General features: G+C 39.9%; 1 protein-coding gene across 3 annotated transcripts in view; it reads right to left on the bottom strand.

Annotated features, from left to right (window-relative positions):
• The window catches only part of Prkd3 (protein kinase D3), a 77403-nt gene that overhangs the window by 6531 nt on the left and 52035 nt on the right, over window positions 1–18837 (bottom strand). For all 3 annotated transcript variants that reach the window (XM_045137176.1, XM_045137175.1, XM_045137177.1), the window contains 7 exons: window positions 18235–18312; window positions 16683–16959; window positions 12381–12433; window positions 9352–9424; window positions 6790–6896; window positions 3774–3935; window positions 3329–3427 (listed from right to left, as the gene is read on the bottom strand). In XM_045137176.1, the coding sequence (XP_044993111.1) occupies window positions 3329–3427; window positions 3774–3935; window positions 6790–6896; window positions 9352–9424; window positions 12381–12433; window positions 16683–16959; window positions 18235–18312 (849 nt within the window). The remainder of the gene's footprint in view (window positions 1–3328; window positions 3428–3773; window positions 3936–6789; window positions 6897–9351; window positions 9425–12380; window positions 12434–16682; window positions 16960–18234; window positions 18313–18837) is intronic.

Raw genomic sequence — 18837 nt, 5'->3', positions numbered from 1 at the left:
AGAACTGTGATACTAGCACATGAAGAGCTTTCCTAGTGACTGCTTTTTTTTGGGCGGGGGGGGGGGGGGGTTTCGAGGTACAGTTTCATTCTAGCCCAGCTGGCCTGAAATTCACTCTGTAGTCTCAGGGTGGCCTTGAACTCACAGCGATCCTCCTACCCCTACCTCCCGAGTGCTGGGATTAAAGACATGTGCCACCACACCCAGCTAAATTTCCTAATTCTAAAATGTAAACTACCAGATTGGTATTTATAAGGGTACAGATTTAAAATTTTTTTATTTATTTTTTGAGATGAAAGGTGTAGAATTTTTATTTTTTATAATTTGTAAGGAAATTATTTTCCTATTATTCGTGAGCAGGAATTGTGCTTTATTTCTGAATTCCCAGTGTCCAGAGATGTAAAAGTATTCAATAAGTGCTTGACAAGTGAGAAATAAGTTACAGTATTTAGAGCATCCTTTATTTTGCTTAATGTTAGAGTATCTCTTTCCAAGACACTATGTATTGATAAGGAAGTAAAACTGAAGCTTAAAGATTAAAATGTGAACAATAGCCAGAGTAATGTGAACAAGGAACAAGTGCTTCCTATGATTATGCTAAGGAGATACTTAGATTTGACAAAAGTTACCACGAGGAAGGTAGCCACAGCCACTACCTATCCTCAAAGATTTCTGAAAGTATGAGCTTGGCAGAGGGTTAGACTGTGGTGGTTATGATTGCATCTATGCTAAACAAGAAAACGCCAAGTATTTTTTGGAAGAAATGCTCTAGGTGACAAAATGCTTTAGAAGAAGCATGAATATAAATGAGAGAAAGGGATCTGAGATCTAGAAACAGTAGTGCAAACAGCGACTGGAAAGCAGAGAGGCCAAGGCGTGTCCACACTCTGCGTCACTCCCAGCACATGGACCCTTCCATTTGTTTCATGAATGAGACCTGAGCCACTATTGCCTTTCGCCACCTCTCTACGTGAATGGTGGAGAGCAGAGACTGAAGAACTGCGAGCTTACTCTTTTTTGGTTACATACCAGATTTTAGCTAACACACTGATGATGATGACATGGCAGTTTAGAACTGAATAAAGAAATATGGCCAGCATCTGAACAAAAGAATGATTATTAAGTAAATAATAATATTTTTATTTGCTCCTAATGGGAACAATGTGAACCACAAAATTAAAGGTGAGGCCAGACATAGCAGCATATGCCTGAAATCCCGGGACTTGGAAGACGAGGCAGAATGATCAAGCCTGTGTTACAAATTAAGACACTGTCTCAAAAGAAGAAAAAGTGGATGTCAGAGGAGGGAGGGGTGTACACATTACATATTTGTCCATAAAGTTTAGTAAATCAAATCAGATAAAATATGGAAACACACTAGTTAAAACATTGCATCAGATATCAGGGAACCCTTTCTTTCTAACTTCACAATGACAGGGCATCATTTTAAGCATGTAAGTTTTACAAAAAACCATTACTACTGTGAAAGTAAGAGTGAGCTGAGTGCCAGTATGTGCCTGTACTCTCAGAGGTAGAGCAGGAGAATTCCAAGTCGGAGGCCAGTTTGCATTACACAGTGAGATCGGCCTCCAAACAAGGTAAGAGAGTGGAATGACATTTTCCCTTGAAAATTTGAATTGTGTTTATGAGTAGCTGTGGTAGTTTGAGTGGATGACCCCCAATAGATTCAGGAGTTTATTAAAACTTGTAACTTAGATTTCAGCTGCCTGGCTGGAGGAGGTGTCACTGTGAGTGGGTCCTGGGATCCAGCCCAAAGGTGTTCCTGGGAGAAGATCTGAATTCCAGCCTAAGGTATGCAGAGTGCTTGTGCTGCCTGGGGGTCCTGGGGTGTGCTTTCAGAGGCGCTGCTGGTGGTTTTCCTTAGTGCACGGGTCTGTGAAAGGGACCAGCTTTCTTCTGCAGCTATAGAACTTCCCCTGGATTTGAAAGCTTCAATACATCCCTTCCTCTTATCAACTGTATCTGGTCTGGAGGTTCATCCCAGCTACGTTAAGCTGACTACAGCAGTAACACAGTTATTTGTTGTTGTTATTATTCTAAGGATCAGACTGCACATGTTTCATGTAGTTTGATAACACACTCTAGCTGCTTACAGGAATCACCCATGAACATACGAAAACCAGTGGCAGCTGCCAGCCACCATCAACATGTACTTCTCAGGATAGTGGTTTTTAGATTGGAGTTATGCTTTATTCAGTAGACTATCTTAGTTGATCAGAATGCCCATTTCAAAAGCCAGGCATGGTGACAAATGAGTAAGCCCTGCACTCAGGAGGACCAGGAGTTCAAGGTCATCTTTGGCTACATAGGTAGTTCAATGCCAGCCAGGGCTACATGAAGCTCTGTCTAAAAACAAACCAACAAACAACAGAAGTTACAAAAACAGTACATCATACATAGCCAATGTACACATGTACATGGTACTGCCCTGTGTTGTGAGCACCAGTGGTGAAGGGAAATGGAATTCTTCAGTACGTTTTACTAAGATGCTGGCTACCTGTTCTCAACCAAAATCTATTTTCCATTTCAAGAAACACCTCATTTTGTTTCAATGTCTGGGGACTCATCCTAAGCACCAAGCTACACTGAGTTTGTCTCTACTTATTCTCACTTTATGAGAGATGAATTACAGAATCTATGTGTAAATTAGGCAGGGTAGCTCATACCTATAATCCCAGCACTTGGGGCTGAGGGAGGAAGTAAAGTCCAAGGCCAGCCTGAGGTACAGAGTAAGACCTTGTCTCAAAGAAAACAAGAGTTCTCTCTGCAAAAAAGTTTATTCCTTGAAATCTGGTTAAGTCTAAAAAGGTCTTAATGAACACAATGGAATTAATAAGATCCTTTATTCATTAGTGTCACTGGCAGTGACAGACTAAGATGGTAAGCACTGTGAACAGTGTACTTAGTACAGTGCTTTAGGAGGGAGGAGACTTGGTAAATGCTGTCAGATTCTTTTTTTTTTTTTTTTTGAGATAGGGTTTCACTGTAGCTCAGGCTGACCTGGAATTCACTATGTGTTCTGAGGGTAGCCTAGAACTTGTGGCGATCCTCCTACCTCTGCTTCCTGAGTGCAGGGATTTAAAGACATGAGCCACCCCGCCCAGCTCTGTCAGATTCCCACCCCCCCCCCCCCACCGAGGTAGGGTCTCACTTTAGTCCAGGCTGTCCTGGAATTCACTATGTAGTCTCAGGGTGGCCTCAAACTCACGGCGATCCTCCTATACCTCTGCCTCCCAAGTGCTGGGATTAAAGGCGTGCACTACCACAATTAACACGATTCTCTAAAAGGTTCTGGGAAATATCTCACCTGGGGGAATGGCTCTGCTGATGCAAGCAGCACATTTTCTGGCTTTAAATCACAGTGCACAATATTCTTAAAATGCAGATTCCTTAAGGCAACAAGTATCTGTTAATAAAAAAGTGATTGAGGGGAATGACTGAGAGCACAGCATAATACACATGTATGAAAATGCCAAGATGAAGCCCAGTGCTTTGTACGGTAAACTAAGATGTTGCTTTAAAAAGCGATTCCATCTTCCCACCCCAGAGGAAAGGTGTTTTCCAAAGCCTGAAAAATCAGTTAATCCCCAATGTTAAAACACTTTTAAAACATCACTACAGTTCATCAAAATGTAGTTTAAAGTACTGTTCTTCAAGGTTACCAGTCCCCACAATCTCTTAATAAGTAAATTCACTGCAATTTAATACCCAGGTTTAATTTATTCTCTAGTTTTAAAGAAGAGTTACGATACCTGTGTAACCATGAATTTAGTAATGCGCTCTGGAAGTCGACTTTTCTCGCTGGATAGAATCATTTCCAACATATCTCCATGTAGCTTTTCCATTACTACAAAGACCCGTTCCGGGGTTTCAAACATACACTCCAGATTTACAATCCCAGGATGGTGCAAATTCTGAAGTGAAGTTTCAGGATATTTAAATTACTTTCAGCAGAAAATTAGCCTTGTTATGAAAGTATGTAAAATGTTTTAATGATTACACGAAGTACATGGTACAGAAAGCAAAACAGGCAGGGGAGAGGGTTCAGGGGAAAGTGCTTGCTGTGCAACGTGAGGACCTGAGGCCAGACCCTCAGCACCTACAGAAACGCAGGGCGTGGGGCGGGAGACGGCTCTGTGGTTGGAGTCTCTTCTTTGCAAAGACTTACAGCTCCAGTTTGACTCTCCAGGACCCACATAAAGCCAGATGCACCAAGTGGTGCATGTGTCTAGGGTTTGTTTACAATGGCGGGAGGCCCTGGTGGGCCCATACTTACTCTTTCTCTCTGTCTCATATAAATAAATACAAACATTTTAAAAATGCCAGGTGTGGTACTTACTATATTCCCAGTGCTAGGGAGGCAGAGACAAAGAGGATCCTCAGGACTTGATGACTAGTCTAGTGGAATCAGTAAGTCCCATGCTCAATGGGAGGCCTTGACTCAAAAAAAATTAGGTGGGGCCAGGCATGGTGGTGAACGCCTTTAATCCCAGCACTAGGGAGGTAGAGGTAGGAGGATTGCTCTGAGTTCCACGCCACCCAGAGACTACAGAGTGAATTCCAGGTCATCCTGGACTACAGTGAGAACCTACCTTAAAAAAAGAAAAAAAACGAGGTGGGAGAGTAACTGAGGAAGACACCTGATGCATACACACACACACACACACACACACACACACACACACACACACACAAATATGCATGAACAAACAATTATAAAAGCCAAAAAAACCAGTTTATAAATTTTTTTGTGCTTACATATTATATTACCTAAAATACATGGCACAAGTGAAATCGTTCCACGTGTTGTTTTTATTATTTTTTATTTTTTGCATGTGTATAGTATGTGGTGTGGTGTATGCACATGTAGATGCTCATGCGGGGCCCATGAACTCACTTTATGGGCTCAGCTACAGCAGCTGGAGAAAAAAAATCAGGTGTTCCAACTCTATCACTCACCCACCTTCTTTTCCCTGCAACAGAGTTTCTTTTACACACACACACACATACACACACACAATGTGACCTAGACCCACAAATGAGAAGAAAAATGTGATATTTGTCTTTGTGAGGTTGACTTAATTTTTGTAAAATGTAAAATCACTTAATCCTAATATTGATGAAAACAACAAAGCTATAGCATTAACTATTATATAAGTATTTCTTAAATAATATGCAAAAGGTACACAATGAATTAATTTACATGATATTCAGGAAAATGGCCAATGATAAATCTAAATTTTTAATTTTCTAGATAGCCCAAAAAGGAGGTGAAAATGAAAGAAAAATGGGCTGGGCAGATGACTTAGTGGTTAAGGTGCTTGTCTGCAAAGCCTAAAGACTCAGGTGTGACTCCTCAGTACCCACATAAGCCAGATGTGAAAGGTGGCACATGCATCTAGAGTTCGTCTGCAGTGGCTAGAGGGCCTGGTATGCCCTTGTCTCTCTTTCTCTCTATGTATTTCTGCTTATTTCTCTCTCTAAAATGAATTTTAAAAATATAAAAAGAAAGAAAGAAAGAGAGAAAGAAAGAAAGGAGGGAGGGAGGAAAGAAAAGCAAGGCTGGAGAAATGGCTTAGCAGTTAAGGCACTTGCCTATAAAAAAGCCAAAGGACCCAGGTTCCATTCTGCAGCCCCCACATAAAGTCAGGTGGCACAAATGTCTGGAGTTTGTTTGCTGTGGCTAAAGGCCCTGGTACACCCATATTCTCTCTCTTTCAAATAAATATAATCTTGAAAAAATGAAAGAAAAGTTCATGCAATTTAAAAATATTGCCAACACGTATTTCAAGTATACTTTAACTTGCTATGTGTGATGGTACAGGCCTGTAATCCAGCACTCAGGAGATTTAAGCAGGAGGATCACCATGTATGAGGACAGCCTGTACTACATAGTGAGACCCTGTCTCAGAAAAAAACAAAATGACAAAACCCCAAGTCAAACAAACAAACAACTCATACTTTAACTGATGACTACATTACAAAGTAAGAACTTTGCATTAGCAAAAAACGTAACTGTTGAGCCGGCCGTGGTGGTGCACGCCTTTAATCTCAGCACTTGGGAGGCAGAGGTAGGAGGATTGCCATGAGTTTGAGGCCACTCTGAGAATGCAGAGTGAATTCCAGGTCAGATGAGACCCCCACCTTGAAAAACAAAGCAAAAAACAAAACAAAAACAACAAAAACCTGTTAAAAGACAAATAATTTTCAGTACTTTATTTTGATAGTAACTGGTACGATATGTTGATCATCTGTGAGAACTGTATACACAATGAAATGATAGAAATATGACAGTAGAGGTTTCACAGTGCTACTGGGCTAGTGATGTAGGACTAACACGCCACTATTGTTTATCTATTTATTTGAGAGAAAGAATGGGCAAACCAGGGACTCCAGCCTCTGCAAACGAGCTTCAGATGCATGTGTTACTTTGTGCATCTGGCTTACATGGGCTCTGAGGAACTGAATGTGTGTCCTTTGGTTATGTAGGCAAGTGCTGTATCAGCTAAGCCATCTCTCCAGCCTTACTGTTTTTTTTTTTTAAAGATTTACTTAAAAAATGCATTTTAATCAAACTAGCACTGCATAATAAAACACCGGCCGTCCTTGTTAACCCTACATTATTGTAATCTTATGAAAAGGACTCATCCTGGTTCAGGTTCTTAGCAGCCTCTGAATCAAAAGATCAAACAAACCCTATCCTTCTCTGTAATCTAAAGTAGACTCAAATCCATTCAACACTGACAAAACAGAAAAACCAAAGCATACCTGTAAAATAGCCACTTCATTACGGAGCTGGCTCTCTTGTTTTGTGGGGAACCTCATCTTATCGATGACTTTGATAGCCACATCCCTTCCTGTCTTTCTGTGTTTTCCTATTAAAGAGCAGAAAAGAATCAAACTGATGGCTCACACCCAATATAAAAAAGCTTTATTATGAAGCTGCCCACTGAGATTTTAATTTGTTTACTCTTGTATTTTATTTTCCTCAATTTTTTCTTCATACTCCTTAATTTACTTTGAAGAAGTGTGATGTTTCCTTCTATAATACTGGCCCCTAATAAAAGCTATTTCATTATCTGAGATGGCAGATATTTAAATGAACTTGTTTGTTGAGAATAATATGCCTAACAGTCAAATGACAGTTAAATAGCCTGGTCTAGTCTTTAAACTGTCAAGATGGAAATACTTTATAATAATAATCATAATGATAAAAAATAGGCCAGGCGTGGTGGCGCATACCTTTAATCCCAGCACTTGGGAAGCAGCGGTAGGAGGATCACTGTGAGTTCAAGGCCACCCTGAGACTCATAGTGAATTCCAGGTCAGCCTGGGCCACAGTGAGACCCTACCTCAAAAAACAAAAACAAAAATAACAACAAAAAATCTTATTCTAGGTTCACTAATTAGCACAACGATTAACTACTTATTATATTCCTAAATTTGAAGTTCTATATTCTACATATAAAAGTATGTAATAAATAGTAGTCACTCATGCATTCACTGAAATTAGTTACCTTGTACCTATTATACAAATCACTTTTTAGACGTTACAAATTAAGCAATGAAAACAAGAGCATATTTGTGATATGACCTCTTTTAACTTACATGTCCTCTTACTGTTCTCTACATAGCTATTTACTTGAAAAGAACACATAAGTGTTTCAAGGACACCATCGTGTAAGCGTGACTATTTCAAAAGATTAGATACGTCAGCACACTGGGGAGCAGCCAAGGGCACCTCACACAGGTTTATCCCCCAGGGAGGTCCTCCAGAGATACCACTAGTCTTAAAACTGGGAAGTTTGACATTGCAACTCACAGATGTTGTACATATATGTAAAACAAACACGCTTCCCGGGAGACTGCTGTCAAACACAATGACAGACAGCAAGAATACGAGGAAAACAGACATCTCTCAGCCCACCTCCACAGTTCAATAGGGAGACAAGAGAAGCTCACAGTGTGCGTGACACTGCGATTGACGCACACTGTGTAAGGAGGAGCACCAAGGAAGAACGATCTGTGTTCTCCCTGGAGAGGCTGGATGGGGACAAGCACATACTGGAGGAAGCCCTTCAGCTCAGCCTGGAAGTACAAATAAATGTTCACTAGACGGGCAAGATAGTTAATCTCTGGTTGTTAACATGACAAGACTTAGAATCACCATTGAAACAAATCCCTCACTGTATCTGTGAGGGATTTTCTAGATTTGGTTAGTTGAGGCAGAAGGACCCACTCTGAATGTGCATGGCCCCATCCCATCAGCTGGGTTCCTGGTCCATATCGGGAGAGAGCTAGCTGTGCCTTAGCATTCATGGCTCTCCACTACCTCCCTACTCACGTGACAGTAGCAGCTGGCTTCCTGCTCCTGCCATACTTCCTCCGCGATGGACTAGACCACCTGGAGCTGTACGCTGAGATAAATCCTTTCCTTCCATAAGCTGCTTCTGGTCAGGTATTTTGTCCCAGCAATGAGAAAGTTACGAGACAGATAAAGAAGGAACAGAAACAAAGTATGGAGGCACATTAAGTATTTCCGGAAGAAGCAAAGAGTGAACTTTAGTTAGAATGAATGGAGGCTATTCAAGTGAGAAGAAATCACCATAGCGTTGTATGCCCCAGAAGACACTGGCCCAGAGTGTGCAGGCAATAGTGCTCCTAGATAAGTAACGCTAGTATCAGTGTGCATTTTCTGAAAGACTCACTTCAAGATTGCTGTGAATGGGTAAGACCAGAGGCAGAAAGACAACAGAGGGAGGAGAGTTTAACATTTCTTTACTATCCTGGGTAATAGCTTATAAAGAACTTTTATGTACACATTATATTTAATACCAACAAGCCTGTGAGCTTTGCAATTCAGATTTTGTTAGCTACATTAAAGATGAAGATATTAAGAAATACTAAGGTCAAATACCTTCACCAATATCCTAATACAGGTCAGAGCAACAGTTCAGGCATTCAGACCCAATACAACATTCATGCCAACGGCAGACAAATGTTGCCATTTGTGTTGGACAACTAGTGGAAAATATACTCCAGTGAGTAAGTCTACCACAAATAACCATCTCCCTGCTTCACAAGCATCTTTATGGATGAGCTACAGAAGACATAAAGAGTATTATAAACAGTAATTTTCCGACTGTTACTGTGTAAATTTTGTAACTGAGGAATACTTTGTTTACAGAAAGGAACCTTGTTGAAAGGATATGACTCAGTCCTTAAAAGAAAGGACTACTTGAAAAGTTATAAAAAAAAGAAAAAAAAAGGGCAGATGTTTTAAAATTTCACATTTAAAAAAAATTCTTACAACGGGCTGTAATTGCTTACCTCCATAAACAATGCCAAACTGGCCTGAACCAAGCACTTCATCTGCAAAGATCTGATAAACAGTGCTGATGTCCTATCAAAAAAAAAAAAAAAAAAGTAATGGAATTTTAGCTTTAATTAATTGTAAATTTCCAGTTCATCGAGACAGGTGGATTAATCTTACATTATAATTTAAAAAAACTCATTGGGAATTCTGGTTCATACCAAATGATCTTGAAGTTTTTCTCCTTCCCCCCTCACACACCAGGCGTACTAAAGGAAGACTTTCTTTTTAACCTAATAATAGGACCACAGAGTGAATTCCCTAATTGTTTTCTGCTTATGCAGCTAAGTACCTTGTCGTTCCCCTCCCCCACAGCCCCAGAACTGGGGGTACTGCCACAAGATCTATGGCTGCAGCTGTCCACTCACCTCCAACTAGGGTCTGTATTTCCTGTGGTAAAATTATGTGCCTTTCCTTGCCTAAATCCCCTGCTGGTGTGTGTACCAACATTTAATAATGTCTTCTAAATCAGTCACTTTTTATAAATACGTCTATAAACATCAAACTTAAAAAATCTTATTTATTTATTCCATTACTCTTATTTATTTATTCCATTAGCATTTGACAGATTAAAAAAATATAACTTAGTAATTTCTTACCATATCTTAAATCTGTCTTTTTTAATAAAATAAAAATGTGAAGAGAAAAAAAAAAGTAAGCATTTACCTTTTTATACAAAACACTTTCACACTGTATCTGACAAAAATTCTTAAATATATTTTTCTTTTTATGTTAGAGGGAACTAATTTTCATAAAATATATATTTTTTGTAAATACGAAGAATTTTATTTTTTGCTGACACAATATGAGGAAATATAAAATATTTTATGAAACATAAGTTTTCTATATTTTAGAAAATTAATACCAATTGTATGCTATCATATTAATGTGCAATTATCATATATTCTGTAAGACCTTCAGGAAAAAAATGCTTTAGATTAAAAAAACAAAACAAAACAACCTTGAGTTGGAAGAGATGACTTAGCGGTTAAGGTACTTGCCTGCAAAGCCAAAGGACCCAGGTTCAATTCCTCAGTACCCACACAAGCCAGACTCAAACAGTGGTACATGCACCTGGAGTTTGTTGGCAGAGGCTGATGGCCCTGGAATGCTCATTCTATCTGTCTTTCTCCCTCATAGTGAGACTGGACTGACTTTGAAGGACTGATGAAAAGTGTATGAAAGCCCATGAACTCTACTCAGTACTCCTTCTTTTCCTTTTCCGGTTGTGTTTATTGCTGTCAAAGTATTCATGCACTAACTTTGGGTGTGCAGTGTCAGAATTCCAATGTGGGTGTGACTGAAGCCCATTTAGCAGACCCAAAGCTTCAGCCCTGAAACAAAGATCAGTGAACATGCACATAACGGCTGGCACGCCCAAGTGAAAGAGTCTCTAGAGAAATTAGCACACAACCATTTTCTGACCTTGTGCTCCAGTGTTAGTATTTTCGTTCTAATCAGGGGTTGGCAAACTATGGCTTGTGGGGTGAAGTCAGAGGACAGTTTCCGGGTATCAGCCTAAGCTCTCTCTCCACTTTGTCTGCAGCACAGTCTCACTGTGCACTGTGTGTGCCAGGGTGTAGGTGCGGTGGGATCATGAATGTCTGACAGCTTCTGGCGGCTGACATCGGGCTTGGGGACTTGAACTCACGAGCTTCTGTTCGTGTGGTAAGTGCTTTATCCACTGAGCTGCTTCCCTCAGGCCTAGCTTTTAATTTCTTTCTTTCTTCCCTTCTTCTCTCTCTCTCTCTTTCTATTTTTTTCTAAGGTAGGGTCTCGCTCTAGCCCAGGCTGACCTGGAACTCACTATGTAGTTTCAGGGTGGTCTTGAACTTACAATGATCCTACCTCTGTCTCCCAAGTGCTAGGACTAAAGGTATGTGCCACCACGCCTGGCTCCCTAGGTTTTAATTTTTAAATGACTAGATAAATCCACAGAGTATTTTGTGACATGTGAGTATTAGTGAGACTGAAATGACTGTCCGCAGACATTTGTTGGGAGAATCATGCTCATCCATTATGAACTGCCTGTGCTGCTTTCCCGTCACAACGGCAAAGCTGGGTGTAGTCTACCACCAAGCATGCAGTGTTTCCTACCTGACCCTAACAGTCTGCTGATCTAGTATAAAACTACATTCTTATATGCATCAGTCAAACTTAACTTGTTCACGATACCTGAAAGGATCTCTTATTTTCTGACTCTAGTTTGCTCAGCCAACTCCTTGTATGTGAGCTGTTTCTCCCCAAACTCACTCCCTCCCTTAGTACTTATGTCCAAACTCCATGCCTTCCTTCAAGCTGTACTTCTGTTAGGAAGAATTCTCTTATGATGTTTACGAAGTAACCTCTTGGGCTGGAGAGCTGTCTTAGCCATTAAGGCACTTGTCAGCAAAGCCAAAGAACCCAGGTTTGATTCCCCAGGACCCATGTAAGCCAGATGCACAAGTTGGCACATGCATCTGGAGTTGGTTTGCAGTGGCTAGAAGCCCTGGTGCATCTAATCTCTCTCTCAAACAAACAAACAAATAAATAAATAATTAAAAAAATAAGTAATCTCACTTCTCTTTATCTTATCATTGTATAATATTCTAATATCTTTTAAATTGAAAAGCTCTACTTTTATAATTTTAAAGAATCTGCTGTAGTTTTCTTCATCTCTGGAGAAAGTACCAGCCACAAAGTTTAACTTAGAACCTGAGCTTAGAAAACTGTTTGATACTTGAGGCTATAAGCCTCTTTCTCTAATAAGATTTTTGTATTTTATTTTCCTTTTTTTTAAATTTTTTTATTTTTTCAAGGTAGGGTCTTACTCTAGGCCAGGCTGACCTAGAATTTACTATGTAGTCTCAGGGTGGCCTTGAACTCACAGCAATCCTCTTACCTCTGCCTCCCAAGTATTGGGATTAAAGGTGTGCACCACCACATCTGGCCTATTTTTCTTATTTTAATCATTCAATTTGTACGTGTTGGCTGTAATTTTACTCACCACATTCTCCTGGACTTGACAATTAGATACAGAGATACTGGTAGCCAAATCTTCTGTAAAACATTAAGAATAGTGTGTGAGAAAAGAACAAAACTAGTATGCCTTAACAATATTTATTGACATGTGAATACCCAGTTTATCAAACAAAAAATAAGTTAATACAGTTTGTACATTAAAATTGTTATATATACTACTGATCCACCAACAAGAAATTGAGCATATAAATTGTGTCACATGTATAAAAAGTAATACTTTAGACATTTAATAAACAATATGGATGTATAAGCACTGAGTCAGAAAGGCAGCCATTATATCCTATTAAGGGCTGCTATTGGCTGAAGCTCAGTGGTAGAGCAGCACCTGCTTAGCCTGTGTGAGGCCCTGGCTTCAATCACCGGTTCTGCCAGGAATCAGGGAAGGGGAGGGGAGGAAAGGGAAAAGGAAGGAAGGAAGGGAGGGGGGAAGGAAAAAGGAAGAAGAAAGAGAGGAAGGAAGGAAGAAAAATAGAGGGGGAGGGACATCCAAGAGAGAAGAAGAGGGAGAGAAAGGAAAGGAAGGGAGGGAGGCAGACAAGCTTTAGGGTAGCAATGACTGAATTAAAACTAAAAATATTACAGGTGAATGGGAAGTGCAATGTTAGAAATAAGGATTTTAATTTTTATAAACTTCTACTCACATTTTCTAAAACATAAAAAAGCATGCATAATTTTCATTAATTTTGAAATTAAGTAAACTTCACATGATAAAGTTCTTAATAAAAATAAAATTAAAAAAATTAATTAAGCTTATATACTGGAAAATATACCTATTATGTATTAGATCATGGACAAAAATTTTGCAAAAGACCCCTCAGCATATGTCCTTATTTTTTTTTTTTTTTGGTTTTTCGAGGTAGGGTCTCACTCTGGTCCAGGCTGACCTGGAATTAACTCTGTAGTCTCAGGGTGGCCTTGAACTCTCGGCGATCCTCCTACCTCTGCCTCCCGAGTGCTGGGATTAAAGGCATGCGCCACCACGCTCGGCCTCGTCCTTATTTTTTATGAAAGAAAAATAAAACTGTAATAGATAGTATAGGTTCCCTTGTCCCAACAAGAAATTCACAGCAAACCGTTAACAATTCTTTCCTAAGGGAAGGGATATGGGATTTGTATGGGGGCGGGTGTTGCATGTGTAGTGGGAGCTTTCTCATTTTGTAGGACATTGCTCCAGAGTTGAGTTATATTGCTGTGATAAGCAGAGAGAATGACAAGAAAAAGGGAAACAAGGAAGCAAGCAAGAGAACAGGTATCCCATGTCTAGTGTCTCTGAGACTATTTAAAGACAGATACCCCGACAAGACCGCACTGTTCTGAACTCAAAAATATTTTGACAGGGTGGAGGAAGACCAGAGGAATGAGAAAAGAGGAAGGAGAAGAGTCCTCGGTGGAATGGCAGCAGGGGAGAGGAGACGAGAGACCCAAATATGATGGGGACACACTATGTTTACACATTAAAGTTTCCAATTAAAACTTTTTAAATTTCTATTTTTTTTAAAATTTATTTATTTATTTATTTGAGAGTGACAGACACAGAAAGACAGATAGAGGGAGAGAGAGAGAATGGGTGCGCCAGGGCTTCCAGCCTCTGCAAACGAACTCCAGACGTGTGCGCCCCCTTGTGCATCTGGCTAATGTGGGACCTGGGGAACCGAGCCTTGAACTGGGGTCCTTAGGCTTCACAGGCAGGCGCTTAACCGCTAAGCCATCTCTCCAGCCCTAAATTTCTATTTTTTATTTGACAGAGAAAGAGGGGGAGGAGGGAGAGAGAGAGAATAGGCAAGCCAGGGCCTCCAGCCACTGCAAATGAACTGCTTGTACTCCCTTGCGCATCTGGCTAATGTGGGTGCTGGGGAATCGAACCTGGGTCCTTTGGCTGTGCAGGCAAAAGCCATAGACACTATGCCATCCCTCTAGCCCAAAACTTTTTTTAAAAAAGGCACCAAATATGATTTCCTCTGTAATTCCAAATGTAAAACAAGACATCACTAATACAAATTATTCATCAGAAAATAAGTAAGATGACTGCACAAAATTCCATTTAAAACATATATATAATTTAAAATTAAGTATTCAAATTTTAAACATTATTGATCAAGAAAAGGTACAGCTTCAACAAAATTATGACTACAAGTCTGCTTTTCAGCAGTTTCTGCTTGTCTTCATACTTTTCCCCACACAGGCCTCTCTGTGGATCCAGACAGGCTGTTCTGTGGACAGCAAGAACACAGCGGTGGTATCATTTGTGTCAGACACTACGTCAAATACGTTAGTGCACGGGTTATTCTTTCTACTTGGGATTGGAGAACGGTAGAAGAACCCAAGATCACAGCAAAGTAAGCAACAACTGAGACTGCTTCCTCCAAAATCTGCGCTCTTAACAGCTCTGCATTCAGGAAAGTTCACTTGAAGGAAGAGTCCCATGGGTGGGCTTAAGGAGGCCTTCATGGCCTTGGGCATTACAAATAAAATGTGTGCCTGTATTATTTTCTAGGACAGGGTTCTTTGTTTGAATTAGAATGTTAAGAGTTCTAAAATTACCCAGAACTGTGAAATATCCATTGACCTTTCCTTTCCCAATCAGTAGTAAGTAGCAAACACGTTGCTGGTCCTACTCCTCACCCCTATGGTCATTCCTGTCTCCACCCCAGAGTCATATTGCTTGCTTCATCTCTCCTATTTGGCTCAGCCTATCCTATTCCTCCCTGTAGTCTGAAGTCTAAAGCAGGTTTCTCTGTCATAAAGTTTCTGCTTTTCCTACCCACAGGTTAGTGTCTAGAGTAATCTATTCCTATGTTGTCATTACACTTCATTTTGCTGTTTAGGTATGTCGTATTTCCCCAAATAGCTTTTATGATTTATAATTTTTTGGTTTCATTTTTTTAATTTCTTATTGACAGCTTCCAGAAATATAGACAATGTACCATGATCATAATCTCTCCCGCCACTCCCCCTTCCCCCCTTCCAAGTCCCTCTTGCTTTTATGATTTCTTTTTGTTTTCTAGCTATGGGCCTAGCAGAATGCCAAGAACAGCTAGCTGCATAATATAGATACACTCAGATAAAATACATCAGATAGTGGTTGATACTTACTTTAACATAAATATATTTATTGAACAAATGAAGTATGCTTGAATATAATATAATGCCAATGGGATAAAACTGGCATCATATCTTTTTAAAGTTTTTTCAATTGACAATTTTCATATATGACACAATGTAGTTTGATCACAATCCCCTCCCATTTCTTCTTCTTCTTCTTTTTTTTTTTTTTTTGAGGTAGGGTCTCACTTATTTTAGGATGATCTGGAATTTAGTATGTAGTCTCAGGGTGGCCTTGAACTCATGGTGATCCTCCTACCTCTGCCTCCCAAGTGCTGGGGTTAAAGGCATGTGCCACCACGACCAGCTCATTTCTTCTTTTTTAATTTATTGAGAGCTTTACTGGGCGAACATATTGTATTTGGACATATTCCCATTGGATTAAACTGTTATGTTCCCTCTTCCCCATTCCACTGAGGGTAGGCCTAAGTGGGGTTATTGTTAATCACTGTGGGGTCACAAATACACCAGGTAGTCTTGAGGAAGGCTCTTACGTCCTTTGCGCCCCTGTTCTCTGAGCCTTGGAGAGCACGTGTTAAGCTCCTTTGGTGTTAAGCTCTTAGCAGCCTCTGATTCTCTGCTTTGATTTGTTTTGGTCCCTTCAGTCTACCACTACCTCCCCGGAGGAGGTTCGCAGGCTAGCCATGAGACAGCAGCACTCAATCTGAAGTGGCATTATATCTTGATTGCTAACTGTTCAATCAAATCTGTATCAAATTTAGGTTTAATTTTAGTAATATTGTTGGTGTAGAATATATTTCATTAGCAGGACGTAAGCATGGTACTTCAATTTTTGTTTCTATTCTACCATGAAGTAAACCACTACAGCAGTGAGATGAATAATCCAGTAAGACCTCACAGATGGTAAGCACTGTTCTGCACTGTACAGGCTGGCTCCATTTCATTTAGTACTAGCAATCCTGCAAAGCGGGCACTGTTGCAGAGTGGTCAAGCAGGTTGGCAGGCCTACAGCTTAACTGTATGCAGACTGACTCTAAGGTTGTAGTGGGTGCTGTAGATGACACCCAGCGTAGCTTTAACAAGGAATTAACTAATGCTATTAACGATGAAAATGCACAAAGGAAAAACATGTACAACTATACGACGATATCCAGAAACACTGAAAACAAAGAGGAAAAAAGGCATCAAGGAGCTCATTGCTTACTGTGGTCTTTCCCTTGCCCTGGAGAAGTGCAAACACTTGCTTGAGGGGTCACAGGCATGAGGGCTTGACGAATTGCTTTTTCCCAGCTCTGTGCTACATCAAGTCCAACTCCAGTGGCAGCAAGAACAGGATTGTGAGAGCTGTCACCGTTATTCTCACCAACAAAGTATACCATAGTATCGGTGATGATTTCAAAACAGTGTGGATTGCTGCCTTGTGAAATGTTTGTGAAATCTTGTGGTGAGGACACTCGGAGAATTTCTGAAAGTGGAATTTCCTGCAGCAAAATGTTAAAAAGAAAAATTATGAATACATATTTTTAAATATACTAAGGAATTGAAAATAAACATTTTTATGAATGCCAATAAGCTCAACATAGTACATGGCTCAGGGAACACACAGTCAAGTCTTATACTGTCGGCCTTCAATGATCTGCACATCCAGCAATGCTAGAAACAGCACATGGAGTATGGTAAGGTGTTCCAAGAGACAGGGTCCCCAAACATTGGTCTGACCAGGCTGTCTTTCCACTCCAGGGCTCATGAACTTTTCCTGCCCCAGAGCTCCTTGTCAACTGAGACTACTTTAACTGGGAAAGCAGTTTTCACTCACTGAAAAATATGACCCATTCTTTAATCTTTTGCTGCCATCTTCTCAAAATCAATGTCTCAACTCCCCTCCACTGACAGTGTTGGTACCGAACATCAAACTGGAGTGCTCTGAAAGACTGGTGCAAGAAGTTCTCCTCTGACCAGCTCCCATTCTCTTCTTTACTGCTCTAACTGCTATACTTACAATCTTGTTAGCTGTCAGTCTGGGCCATGACAAAATGTGTTACAAGATAAATAAGGAAGACTGTGCAAAGGAGAGGAAGAGCCAACACAAGACACTGGGAACTGGAGTCTACGATAATATGCTCTTCTGTGCATAGCAATAATCACGAAGTTTCTTTGCAGTCTGATCTAAATCACAGTATCCAAATGAAAGCAACAATAACCTGACAGACTCAAAACACATCACCATCATCAACTACCACAAAACCTGTGGTAATAGGTGTGCTATACAGTGTGTGTGTGTGTGTGTGTGTGTGTGTGTGTGTGTGTGTGTACTGAGGGTACAAGCAGTTGCCTCAACAAGTACCTAACATTTATAAATATCATTTAAAAATTCTTAGGCAGTAGTAATACATATATTCAAATAAAAAATAAGTATTTTTGCTGTATGTGTGAAAAATACACTATTTTGATGTCATTTAAAAGAATCTAAGAGCTGTGTTTTTAGAGAACATCCCTCAAATTTCAGCTTGATTAACTGAGAAAAGATACACCTAAATTCAAGGAAAAAAAGATCCCTTTTTATGACTAATATACTAAAAGTAAAATCCTGCCAGGCACAGAGGTGCACGCCTGTAATCCTGGCTCTCAAGAGGCAGAGGTAGGACCATCACAATGAGTTTGAGGCCTCCCTGACAACACTACATAATGAATTCCAGTTCAGGCTGGGCTACAGTGAGACCCTACCACCAAATAAATAAATAAAGTGAAATCCTTACCTTATAATATTTCGATCCAGATTCATTTTGAAACAATGTTAGACATTTGCTGTCAAGTCTCCAATAATGCCTCTTTCTCTATAAAATAGAAGCCAGAAAACATGAGGTACAACAGTAATGATTCTTTTAACATACCTGTACTTTCTTTTTTATTTCAAATCATTCATTCATTTATTTATTTTTTTATATATTTATTTGAAGGGGGGAAGAGAAGAAGAGAATGGAAGTGTCAGGGCCTCTTGTTGCAAGCAATTTCGGGAGCATGAACCACTATGCCTCTGGATTTACATGGGTACTGGGGACTGAACCCAGGCCTTCAGGCTTTGCAAGCAAGTGCCCTTAATTGCCGAGTCCTCTTCTCCAGTCACTACTTTTTATTTTTGAATAGGTTTAAATTCATTAGGTTCAAAATTATCAGAGTATAAAATGGTTATATGGTGAAAAACAATCACTCCTAATGTTAGTTTCTTATCAATTTATGGGCTTTATTGCTATATTATGGAATTAGCTCTTATTAAGAATATAATCTGTTCCAACTTATCATTTGTCTTGCTTTTGGTTTTTGCCATACAGAATCTCTTTTGTTGGATTGATTTACTTTTT

Source organism: Jaculus jaculus, chromosome 18 (genome assembly GCF_020740685.1).
Source record: "Jaculus jaculus isolate mJacJac1 chromosome 18, mJacJac1.mat.Y.cur, whole genome shotgun sequence".
Classification (NCBI taxonomy): Eukaryota; Metazoa; Chordata; class Mammalia; order Rodentia; family Dipodidae; genus Jaculus; species Jaculus jaculus.
This window is presented reverse-complemented; position numbering and strand designations above follow the sequence as displayed.